General features: G+C 36.9%; 1 protein-coding gene across 2 annotated transcripts in view; it reads right to left on the reverse strand.

Annotated features, from left to right (window-relative positions):
* Positions 1 to 12866, reverse strand: part of SLC4A10 (solute carrier family 4 member 10) — a 343935-nt gene that overhangs the window by 177515 nt on the left and 153554 nt on the right. For both annotated transcript variants that reach the window (XM_069574340.1, XM_069574339.1), the window contains exon 3: positions 6526 to 6672. In XM_069574340.1, the coding sequence (XP_069430441.1) occupies positions 6526 to 6672 (147 nt within the window). The remainder of the gene's footprint in view (positions 1 to 6525; positions 6673 to 12866) is intronic.

Consider the following 12866-nt stretch of genomic DNA (forward strand, 5'->3'; position numbering starts at 1 on the left):
CGTGTCCAACTCTTTGTGACCCCAAGAACTGTAGCCTACCAGGCTCCTCCCTCCATGGGATTCTCCAGGCAAGAGTACTGGAGTGGGTGGCCATTTCCTTCTCCAGGGGATCTCCTCGACCCAGGGATCAAACCCAGGTGTCCCGCATTCCAGGCAGATGCTTTAACCTCTGAGCCACCAGGGAAGCCCAAATAAACCAAAGCTACAGTCAAAAACATTTTGAATCCCACTAACACACTGTTGAGCAACTGATCAAGACACATATACCTCCTGTATGACTTAATTTATAAAAAATTAAAAAATAGGCAGGACACCCAATCAATGTAAGAAGATATACTAGAGATCCTTTTGGGGAGAAGGGAGAGAGTAGTAACTGGGAGTGAGGACAAAGTGGGTTTCTGGAGCACTAGCCAAATTAATGGTTACACAGATGTTTCTCTGTGATAAACCACTGAGTTGTACACTTGCACTTCTGTGTTAACATTTATAAATATTTGTGTTATACTTTATTAAAAATATTTTTTAAAAAAACTAATTGATATTCTCAGCCAGCTGCGAGTTAAATAGGAACAGAAAGCCATTGCCATCAATAAACAGATTTGAACTTAGATATTTTCTGTATTTGCTTCATTTTTCCTAAAGCATGTATACAATTTAACATCTAAGAAAAGAAAAATCCCAAGCCTAATTCCAGGGTTGTGTTAATTCTCATAGTACCTTTGAGTACCATATTTTAAATAAGCATTTAATAAAGTGTATATCTTTAGTATTCATTTCTAGTGCTTATACACTAACTAATTATAATGTACATATTCCTGTTATATTCTTTGTTGGGAGGCTGAGGAGCAAATTAACATTAAAGTGTTCTGAATTTCCCTCAGTATCTTTTATATTTTCACTGACTTCAAGCTTATGCTTCAAACTTATTTTTAAACAACTCACCCATGCTACCAGTTGAAAATACAATTTTAAATTATATTAGGTGAATGAAAGACAACATTAAAAATAACAAGATGGAAAGTTTTAGCAGTTATCTGTCAGCAGGAAATTGATTACAATTTGAAGAAAAATTAATCAATCATCACATTCTTATACAAACAATTGTGTTTAAGTGCAGTAACAAAAGTAGGTTGAATTTAACTTCAAGAATCAAAAGTTTTCTGTAGGGCATGGCCAGAAAGGTGACGGCTCCCTCACCCGTCAGGCACCCCATGTTCATGGGCAACCTGGTGCTAAACCATTCATAGATGACCTGCTTCTGGGTCGGGGTTTTGTTCATAGCAGAGCAGCTCACTCACTGTGATCTATTGAAAGTCAGCCCTCAACACAAGGGTTTGTAAAATTAAGATAAAAGTAGAATATAAAAAAGAAGAAGAAATGAAAAAAAAAAGTTTTCTGTATATTCAAAGTATCACCATCACTATTACTGCACAGCCCAAAAGCTGGGTCTGTCTTTGGACTTAACTAGAAATCACATTACAGCTATGGGCCCTGGTGGACTAGACCCAGCTATCCCAGGCCTGTGACTTGAGCAGGCTCTTTGGCTTCAGTAAGGCCTGCTCAGTTATCCCTGGATGCAGCACTAACACAAACAGGTTCCCAACAGCATCGCTTTATGTGACAGGGTCATATAATAAAATGGGATTCTGGATGTTTCTCAGACACTGGAGAAACAAAATTTTTAGGAGTGCCAAAATTCAAACATTTACACTAAATCTTTTTGTTAAATTGATCCTTGCTCCAAAAATATGAGTCCAAATTATTCCATGTCTCCATAGACACACACTCCAATTTACAATATAAAACCTCTGGAAGCCCACCAGAGGAACCTGATTCTTCCTCACACTCTCCTCTAACCCATACCTCTTTGGAAGCTGAACTTTTAATCATTTTAAAGCACTTGTAGGCATGCATTCAAAAGATTTTCTTGGAAATCTTTCCGAGTAAAATAAATATTTCTTAAGTAGTCAGAAATTTTCTTTGAAGCCTTCAGAATAGTAATCACGTATATTCACACTAAGCTGAATATCAAAGCCCAAGTCAAGTGAATAGTGTTCATAACATGGTTTCAGTCTTAGCATGTAGCTGAGTACTAAATTATCAAGGCATTTAAACTGACTGTGGAATAGGAATAAAAGCAGATTATTAGTCCTGAAGAAACTGAAGAAAACGTGAAATCTAGGAAGTTCTACTGCTTAGAGATCACCAGAGTGCCAAACATCTGTCCCTGATAAAATGCATCTTAGGTCTCAATATCAAAAAGATATCAGATGGTTGGGGGAGGAAGGAACAGGTGGCATCCCAAAACAGTGGCTGACACAGCAGAGAGAGACCCTGGCTCACCTGACTTACTGCCAAGTTTCACCAAATAAAGAAGCAGGACTCTCTTAAGATCAATGGCTCTTGATCCTTGCTGGATATTAAATCACTTGGGTACTTTTTAAAAAATACAAGTGCCTAGAGAAACACCCAAAATTAAGTATATAAAAGTTTTTGAGCATCAATATTTTTTAAGAGCTCTTCACGTGACTCTGACATGTAACAAGATTTGACAAGCAATATTCTAGAGTCTGTCTAATTTTAATTGGCATATAAATTACCTAAGGTTGTCGTTAATGCATGGATTCCTAGTCAATAGGTCTAGGAATGGGTATCAGATTCTGTATTTCTAAGCTCAAATGTGACGTTAATATTGCTGGCTCATGAACCACACTGAATAGCAAAGTATCTAGAATAGTGGATCTCAATCTTGGCTTTGAATCACCTGAGGTACTTTTAAAAATACCTATGCCCCACCCACAGAGATTCTGATCAGTATGGGGTTTGGCCATCAAAATGTTTTTAAAATTCTTGGGTTTTAAAGGTGAGAGCCACTGTTCTAGAAAAACTGACATAATGTATCCAACTACAGGAAATAGGCTTACTTTTGTTTGTTTACTAATCACTTATTGGATAAAATATATTCACATTTTTAATGTGAATATATTTTATCCAATATTAGTAGAGAATGAAAACTCAAAGTAACCATGAAAGCTAATCCCAACAGATATTCCATTCTTAGAGTTTACGAGGGAGCCTCTCCTAACTACACAGATGGAGCTGGAGAAAGAGAAATCTACCCAGCTTTGTCTTTGTCATACTCCCAGACCCTACTTCATGAAACAAAAAACCCTAAAAATGTGGGAGAAACTTCCGTACCTCCACTCTCTGCCCACTGATTCAGAGATGACCATCCTTCCAACATGCTAGTGTAGGAGACTCAGAGTATTTTTCTTTATACTCCCCACTATCAATTAATCTACCTCTGAATAAGTACAATATATCTGGGGAATTTTAATGCCCATAACTATACACAGCAATGGAGACAAACAGCACACTGAGGGCACTGTCTCCGTAATCACTCTTAGGATAAAGCTGGACATATATAGTATGGATATCTTTGCTGAGTAAAAAGAAAAAAAATCTGGGAGCCTGTAAAAATACTACAAATCAATGGAAAGTCAAAATAATCTTGATGACCCCAAAGAAGATCATACCTCTGAAAATTATCTGCTTCAGAATCAAAAGAAAAAGTCCAGAAATAATGGAGACCATAAAAGGACTAAAAACACAGGCTCTCAAGCAAGAAGAGTGTTAGTCGTTCAGTGGTGTTTCACGTTTTGTGATCCCATGGACTGTAGCCTGTCAGGCTCCTCTGTCCATGGGATTCTCCAGGCAAGAATACTGGAGTGGGGACTTCCCTGATGGTCCAGTGGTTAAGAATATGCCTGCCAACCCTGCTGGGACATGGGTTAGATCCCTGATCCGGGAAGAATCCACATGCTGCAGAGCAATTAAGCCTGTGAGCCACAACGAAGAGTAGCCCTCACTCACTCAGTGCAGCCAAAACTAAAATAAATAATTTAAAAAAAAAAAGAAGAATACTGCAGTGGGTTGCCATTCCCTTATCCAGGGGGATCTTCCCAATTCAGGGATCAAACCTGGGTTTCCTGCATTCCAAGCAGATTCTTTACTATCTGAGCCACCAGGGAATCTCATCAAGCAGGAAAACCAAAATCTAGGAAAGGACATGAGGAAATGTAAAGAAAAATCAGATGAGATAAGAAATTAACTCAAGAAAACTAAAAATACAACAACAAAATCAAAACCCCTAATAGAAGTAGTAAAATGCAGAACTGATACTCAAATGAATAATGAGAAACTAACTTCAAGCTACAAAAAAAGGACAAAGAGCAGATATCATAAATCCGAGATGCAGGTGTATTAATAATTCACAAAGAAGAGACCAAAGTAAGTGGAACAAAATCAGAAAAGACAAGAAAATGTTCTCTAAATGGAATACATCAGTGTGTGCAGACTGTAAAGGCTTTTTAATATATTCACCATTAGGCCTATCTTAGCAAGTTTTCTTAAATAAGAGAATGCAAAAAAAAAAAAAACTGTCTATAAGCATTCAAGCTTGAAATAGATTTTAAAAATGAAAAAATATAGAGACCAAAAACTTCTCTGCAACACTTAGCAAAACCAGGTATTGAATAAAGCAATGCCTGCTGCTAAGTCGCTTCAGTCATGTCCGACTCTGTGCGACTCCACAGATGGCAGCCCATTGGGCTCTGCCATCCCTGGGATTCTCCAGGCAAGAACACTGGAGTGGGTTGCCATTTCCTTCTCCAATGCATGAAAGTGAAAAGTGAAAGGGAAGTCGCTCAGTCGTGTCCGACTCTTAGCGACCCCATGGACTGCAACCTACCAGGCTCCTCCGTCCATGGGAATTTTCAGGCAAGAGTACTGGAGTGGGGTGCCATTGCCTTCTCTGAAGTTATGCCTATAGAGTATTAAAAGTAAAACTGTACCCCAAACTTCATATGCTAACTTACTCTCAAATTTGAATACAATCTGACAGGGGAATGTGGGTTTGAGGCAGTTGGAAGGACAGATGACAATAATCCAGTTGAGAAGAAGAAATCAACTAGATTATAAAATGTATAAATTTCCAGGTGGGAGGGAATAGGAAATAAACATAATTGAAAAGAAAACTTCCTTATTGTTAAAGTGGAAAAGCATAGTTGCAGATATAGGTATATGTTTACGTCTATATGAGAGGGAAGGTGAGTGAATTTTTTCTGGTGACATATTTTCCTTTTGAAGTAGAAAGTGGCTGCTAAGTGACTGTGACAAAAGAGATGTTAGAGAAGGATGAAGGAGATTGAAAAATAATTATTACAAAAATTGAAAAAATGCAATAGAATTGGGAGAAAGTGTTGAAAGTTGACATTACTAACATTTTTTTTTTTTTTTTGGGCACACCTGTGCTGACCACGAACCAAACCCAGCTTGACAGAGAAAGTGCTGAGTTCTAACCACTGGACCACTGGGGAATTCCCACTTGAGTAATGAATATAAATTGCTACAATCTGCCTGTTGAATGACTATATCTTGCCGAGCATGCCTACCAGGGGAAGTAGGCACGTGGAGGAGCCCCAACATAAATATGGTTTTTAAGGTAGAGGTGAAGGTATGGATAAAACTAAAACAGGGAAGCTAAGGTAATTTAGAATACTAGCAAAAGCACTACTAAAATTGGCCATGAAATCAGAGTAGGATAAGGAAATAAACGTAACATGGATAGAAAAAAAGGAGAGGGGCCAAGTAGTTGAACAAGCAAATGAGAGAAGCTGTGGTCAGAGAGCAAAATGAATGCCTTAGTGACTTCAGACGAGGCATGACTACAGGTGAGTAAGTGAACAAGGCGCAGTGAAGGAGCTCATAGGAAGTGGGACAGTCAGACAACTGAAAGTCAAGTTCTTAATTATGTCATATACACAGACTCTCATGGCACTCAGGAATTGCTAGTAACTTCCATATCACTGTGCTTTGATATTCTGTATACAGTTGACCCATGAACAATGTGAGAATTAGGGGAACTGACCTTCCTCCCAGTTGAAAATTCATATATAATTTATGGTCACTCCTATCTGATTCCATATCTATGGATTCAACCAAACACAAACAATGTAGTGGTGTGGTATTTACTATTGAAAAAAAAAATTCATGTACAAGTAGACACTCCAACTTCAAATCTGTATTGTTCAAAGGTCAACTGTACACTTTCAAAAGAAAAACATTCAAAATAGTAGAAATTTCACATCTTAAGAGTGAAATTTGGAGAGCATCAGCAGTAGTTTAAATGGGAACTTGATAAAGACATTTCTGTCTGGATTTTCAAACTACTTAGAGCAAGCACTATTATTTGTATAAATTATCAAGAATTAATACAATAAATTCTACTACTTAAGTGTATTTCCTCAATCACAAATCTAAGCTAATTCTCACCTTTACAAAACAGATGCACAAGAGAAAAAGATTAAACATTCTCTCTCCCACTTTTCCCCAATCTGCCCAACATCTTTTATAAAGGTATAAACAATTTTATGAGTATGAAGCATTACTGCTAATTATGGATTGTCTAAACAAGTATAATATTACAACGATAAATTTAATTAAAACAAAGAGGAAGATTCTTACCAAAGGAAGGTGACTCCCTTCCATCCTCTAGTCCTGAATCTCTCTCTCTGTCTCTCTTTCTGTGTTTATGACCACGATGCCTGTGACGTCGATGGCTTTTTCTTCCTCCCAGGGGCACATGAACTCCAATAAACAGTGTCCGATGACCTTTATCAGAAGCAAATACACAAATTAAACTTTGAATTATTCCAAGGCACAGAAGATGATTATTTACTTGTTATTGGAAACCCAATACAATTCAATCCATCAAATGGTTCTTGAGTATTTATGATGTGATAAGCTTGCAGCTTAGCAGTGTACTTTGGTGCATAGGTCTATCAAACATCTACAATACTAAGTATTTGGTTATACAGTATTTTATAACCACCATTATTTTATTAACTATCACAATAATCCCCTGTGTCCATTCCCCATAATTTATAATTATATTTTTTTCATTAAAAATTTTTTATTCTATTTTCTCGCTGCACTTAACTAACCAGTTATTTTACCAGTTCACTTCCCTTCACAGTTAAGTGTGTGAAACGATCATTATCTCTAATTAAAACAGATTTCACCAAGATCCTAGTAATGTCAAATCCTGTGGAATTTTTAGGCTCTACTGTTTCTATCTGTGGCACTTGATACTATTAACCATTCTCTTCTCTATACTTTAACTTCCTCTAGGTTAACTTTCTCTACTCCTTTATTTTTCTTTTTTTTGCTCAAATTAGTTTCCTTTTCTGGCTCTCTTTCTATTTATTCATTCAAGATTGGGATCCCCAGGATTTGACACCAATTCTCTCTTACACTGTAGACTTACATAACCATCTATTAGATATCCTTCCATAAGCATGTTAAATTCCACGGAACTCATCAACTTTGCCCCCCAGGTATCATCTATCCAACATCTATCTCAGTAAATGCAAGATCTGTCTAGTCATCTCAAAGCACACCCAGTTTGTAACCAGGTCCTCTATACATCTCATTGATTCATTCTCTCCTCAATATCACTGGTGTCACTGTCTTAATTTGGACCCTCGTCTCTCACCAGGACTATTAGAGCATTCTCCCTAGCATGTTCTTCTCTAATTCCAATCTTGTCCCATTCTGAATACTGATGCCATTTTTTCCCAAAATGCAAATCTGACTACATTACTCCCCTGTTTTAGACTCATTGATTACTTTCTGTTGCCTAAAGGATAAAGCTTTTAGTATCTATAAAGCCAAACAATAGCGGACATCTGCCTATTTCTCTAGGCTTCCACTCTGCCACACACAGGATAAGGCAGCATGTATCCTTTCATTCCTAAATTGCCAGGTGTTCTCAAGTCTCTCTTTCACTTAATGTTGGTACTGTTCTCCAAATTGTATGAAATATCTTTGTCTTTCCTGATGAATACCTAACTCATCTCCCAAGTCTTAGTTCAAGGATTATGCCATGTATGAGACTTTTCATACTCCCTCAGTCTAAATACACATGACCGTTTTTCCCCTTAGCATCCTCTGGTGCTTAATCATATAAGTCAAAGCACTTGATTGTAGTTGTTTACTTATAAGTAGTTTTCTTATGAATCTTCTCTGGGGAAGGTCCATGTGTCAGTTATTTTGTATCTTCGTCACCTGACACAGTGCCTAGCATATAACCGATGCCTGGCAAATGTTTACTGAAATGAACAAGTTATTGAATGGTATTGAGATGGGTATCAGGGATGCAAATATACATAAAACATTATTTAATTCTTACAAATCAGCTGGCTTCAGCCTTCTCCAGTTTATATAAAAACTAACATTCACAAATGTGGTATATTGCTCTGAATGTATATATTAGAAACAATTTGAAGATGTGAACCCACCCCCTCAAAAAGACATGATTTAATCTATATACTGAAAAAATTGAAAATTACCAACATCATTATTTTAACAGAACTGGAACAATCTAAAATTAACACAAAAAAACTTTTAATAAAAATAACCAGCATTATTTACAATTGCCAAGATATGAAAGCAACCTGTATCCATCAGCAGATGAATGGATAAAGTTGTGCTTTATATCTGTGTGTGTGTGTTCAGTCACTTCAGTCATATCCAATTCTTTCCAACCCTATGGACTGTAGCCTGCCATGGGATTCTCCAAGCAAGAACACTGGAGTGGGTTTCCATGCCCTCTTCCAGGGGATCTTCCCGACTAAGGGATCAAAGACTCCTCTCATGCATCTCCTATATTACAGGTTAATTTCTTATCACTGAGCCATCAGGGAAGCCCTGTATGTGTGTATATATATATATACACACACAATGAAATACTACTTAGCCATTTAAAAAAGAATGAAATTTTGCCATTTGCAACAACATGGATGGATCTGGAAGGCGTTGTGCTAAGTGAAATAAGTCAGACAGAGAAAGACAAATACTGTAGGATATCTCTTACATGTGGAAACTAAAATACAATAAACTAGTGAATACAATGAAAAAAGAAGCAGATTCACAGATACAGAGAACAAACTAGCAGTCACCAATGGTGGGGGTAACATAGAAGAGAGGGAGTGGAGGGTACAAACTACTGGACATAAGACAGGCTAAGAGATATATCGGACAACACGGGGAATATAGCCAATATTTTGTAATAACTGTAAATGGACTGTAGCTTTAAAACATATAAAAATAAAATATTAATGAATGAATTAAAACGAAAATAACCGAAACCTTTTGAGGAAGCTCTAGGAAGGAGAACTTACCTTACAAGATAACAGGACATACCAAAAAGTTAAATATTTAAAATAAGTCACAAACATTGGTATTTAACATTAATAATTTTGAATTACTTGGCCATCACTACATTGTAATCCTCTATGCTAGTAAGTTGAAGGCTATTAATCATGGAGAGGGTATAAAGCAACAAAGATTGAGACTTGCATAAAACTAACACTAAAGAGTTACAGAAAAAAATCAAAGACTTAAGAAACAATTTTAAAAAATGAAGAGTGAATTTCCAATTAAATTAAACATGGGAGATTAAACTTGCTTGCTTCTTACCACAGGAAAAACTTCTGGGTGCTAAAAATGTTCTGTTTCATGATACAAGTTTTTGCTTTAAGAATATTTGTTAAACTTTGTGCACTTTTCTATATGTATGCTTCAGCTCACAATTTTAAAAATTTTAAAAGAAACCAAAGAAAAAGAGTTTTAAGAAGGCGAGAGTTACCAGCTTATACGCTATAAAGGAGTCAAACAAAATTGACTAAAAATTAGCTATTACATTTGGAAATTCATGTTTATCTGTAACTTTCTTGAGAGCAGTTTCAGTGGATAGGGAAATGAATAAAAGTTGTGTAAGTTTAGACAGTGACTATTTCCTAGAGCTAAGCCTTAAAGGTTGAAAAGGTTTCTAACAATTGTTAATCAAGAAAGCCATTACCAGACAGTCCATGGGGTCGCAAAGAGTTGGACACAACTGAGAAACTGAACTGAACTGAACTGATTACCAGAAAGACAAAGATAAGGAGAATCGTGGACCTGACCGGCCAGTCCAGACGGTGTGGTTGAGGGTAATGAATATTGCCTTTGTTAGTAGAATGTGACTATCATGGGCAATTGCCAGAAGTAACATCCTAAGAAGTCGCCAAGTCAGGGCTGAAATAAACAATCTGAAACTATATCCAAATATATTCAGATAAGAAGAGGATGCCAAGACACAGAGCTGACCTAACATCTTTAGTTCAGAAAAGAAAGAACACTCTGAAGGAATTTCCTGACACAGAATCCTACAGGGTTGGTTAAAAAGAAAAGACTCATTTGGGTTTTTCACTATTAGTTTAATTGATGGATTATATGGTAAACTTAGGCTTACTTTCATCAGAAACTACCAGACTATCTTCCAAAGTAGTTGTACCATTTTTCATTCCAGTGAGCAAAGAATGAGAGATCCTATTGCACCACATCCTCGCCAACATTTGCTGATGTCAATGTTTTGGATTTTAGCCATTCTGATAGATGTGTAATGGTATCTAATTGCTTTAACTTGCAATCCCCTAATGACATATGATGTTGAGCCTCTTTTTATATGTGTATTTACCATCTATATATCTTCTCTGCTGAGATTTCTCTTCAGATCTTTCCCTATTTTGTAACTGGATTATTTTCTTATTGTTGAATTTTAAGAGTTTTTTGTATACTTGGGGCCACAGTCCTTTATCAGTTCCCTTCTGCAAGTGGATTCTCCTGTCTGCAGCTTGTCTTTTCAATCCCATAACAGTGTCTTTCACAGAGTAGAAGCTTTCATTGTAAAGAAGTCTAATTTATCAAGATTTTTCCATGGATTGTGCTTTTTGTTGTTGCATATAAGAAGTCACCTCCAAGCTCAAGGTCACCTAGATTTTCTCCTATGTTATCTTCTAGAAGTTGTATAATTTTGTTTTACATTTAGGTAAATGATCCATTTTGGGTTAATTTTTGTGAAAGGTGTAAAGTCTGTGTCTAGATCCTAATCTAAGTGCTAATTTACTCACTAGCCATTTGACACTATGAGTTGAAAACTAATGCCCATGCAAAAGCGTGCACACAAATTGTTATAGCAGCTTTTTTTATAATCATCAAAAACCGGGAAACAACCAAGATGTCCTTTACTGCTGCTGCTGCTGCTGCTAAGCTGCTTCAGTCGTGTCCGACTCTGTGCGACCCCATAGACGGCAGCCCCCCAGGCTCCCCCGTTCCTGGGATTCTACAGGCAAGAACACTGGAGTGGGGTGCCATTTCCTTCTCCAGTGCATGAAAGAGAAAAATGAAAGTGAAGTCTCTCAGTTGTGTCCGACTCCTAGCGACCCCATGGACTGCAGCCTACCAGGCTCTTCTGTCCATGGGATTTTCCAGGCAATAGTACTAGAGCCGGGTGCCATTGCCTTCTCCGTCCTTTACTAGGTGAGTGAATAAACAAACTGTGGTACACCCATGCAATGGAGTATCAGCAACAACAAAGACACAGAGGAAACTTAAATTCATATTGCTGAGTGAAAGAAGTCAGTGAAAAAGCAACATACTCTAAGATGTTAACCTGTATATGACATTCTGGAAATGGTAAAACCACAGAGACAGTTAAAAATGTCAGAGATTCCAGGGGTTCAGGGAGCGGGATTAGGGATGAAGAGGTGGAGTATCAGGCATTTTTACAGAAGTGATACTATCTTGGATGATACTGTAATGATGTATATGTAATATTGTATACTTCCCAAAACCCACAGAAATATACAAAACAAAGAGTAAATCCAAATGTCAACTATGAGATTTAGTTAATAATAATCTATTGATATTGGTTTATCATTTGTAACAAATGTACTGCACTAATGCAAAATGTTAATAATAGGAAAACTGTGTGCAGGGGAGAGAAATAGCAGATGGGAACTCTGTATTTTCTGTATAATCTCCCCAGACCTAAAACTGCTCTGAAAAGTGAAGTCTTTTAATTAAAAAAAAGATTGTGTTCTCACGGTCATATATTTTAGGAAAATTTGTAAACATAAAATACCTTCACAATGCGGAGGGGTTGGGGGGAGGCATTGTGTATCTGGAAACATTTTGGGGAAACTAAGAGGAAATAGGGGCTTCCCTGGTGGCTCAGTGGTAAAGAATCCATATGCCAATGCAGAAGGCACGGGTTCAATCCCTAGTAGGGAAGATGTCCAGGAGAAGGATATGGCAATCCACTCAAGTATTCTTGCTTGGAAAATCCCACAAACAGAGGAGCCTGGCAGGCTACCGTCCATGGGACTACAAAAAGAGCTGGACATGACTTAGCAACTAAACAACAATAACAAGAGGAAATAGAGTTGGAGATATATTTAGGTTGGGTTTAAATGAACATATTTATGTGATTCACAATCACTTCCAGATATGAGTAAATTATTAGTTAGCTATCCCGACCATCCTAAAGTAGGAATAGTTTCCAGTGGCTTAGTACTCATTGTACTACATTGTGACACGAATGTTCGGGGCTGAAATGGTGTCATAATATGCAGAGGTATCATAATCTGCCTAGTATTGGAAGCATGTGGTCAATAGAAAAGAAGCATGGTTTCAACTGCATAGAGTCAGAGTTAGTCTTTGGAAAATTCTTCCAAATATTTCAGGTTATATACGCAAGAAGCTTCATAGAAGTTTTAAACTTTAAGACAACCCTGAAAATTTTCATAAAATTGTAAATAAGTTGTAAAGATGAAAGAAATCTTTCTAGACTATCACTAGTAAAAATTAAATTTTAATTAATCATGATAAAGACTGATTTAACTTTCCATATTCTCTACAGAAAATAATGTTTTAAAATATTTGACATTAAAGTTCAAGAATATTGGAAGAAAAGTATTACAGAT

The sequence above is a fragment of the Ovis canadensis genome, chromosome 2 (assembly GCF_042477335.2).
Source record: "Ovis canadensis isolate MfBH-ARS-UI-01 breed Bighorn chromosome 2, ARS-UI_OviCan_v2, whole genome shotgun sequence".
Taxonomy (NCBI): Eukaryota; Metazoa; Chordata; class Mammalia; order Artiodactyla; family Bovidae; genus Ovis; species Ovis canadensis.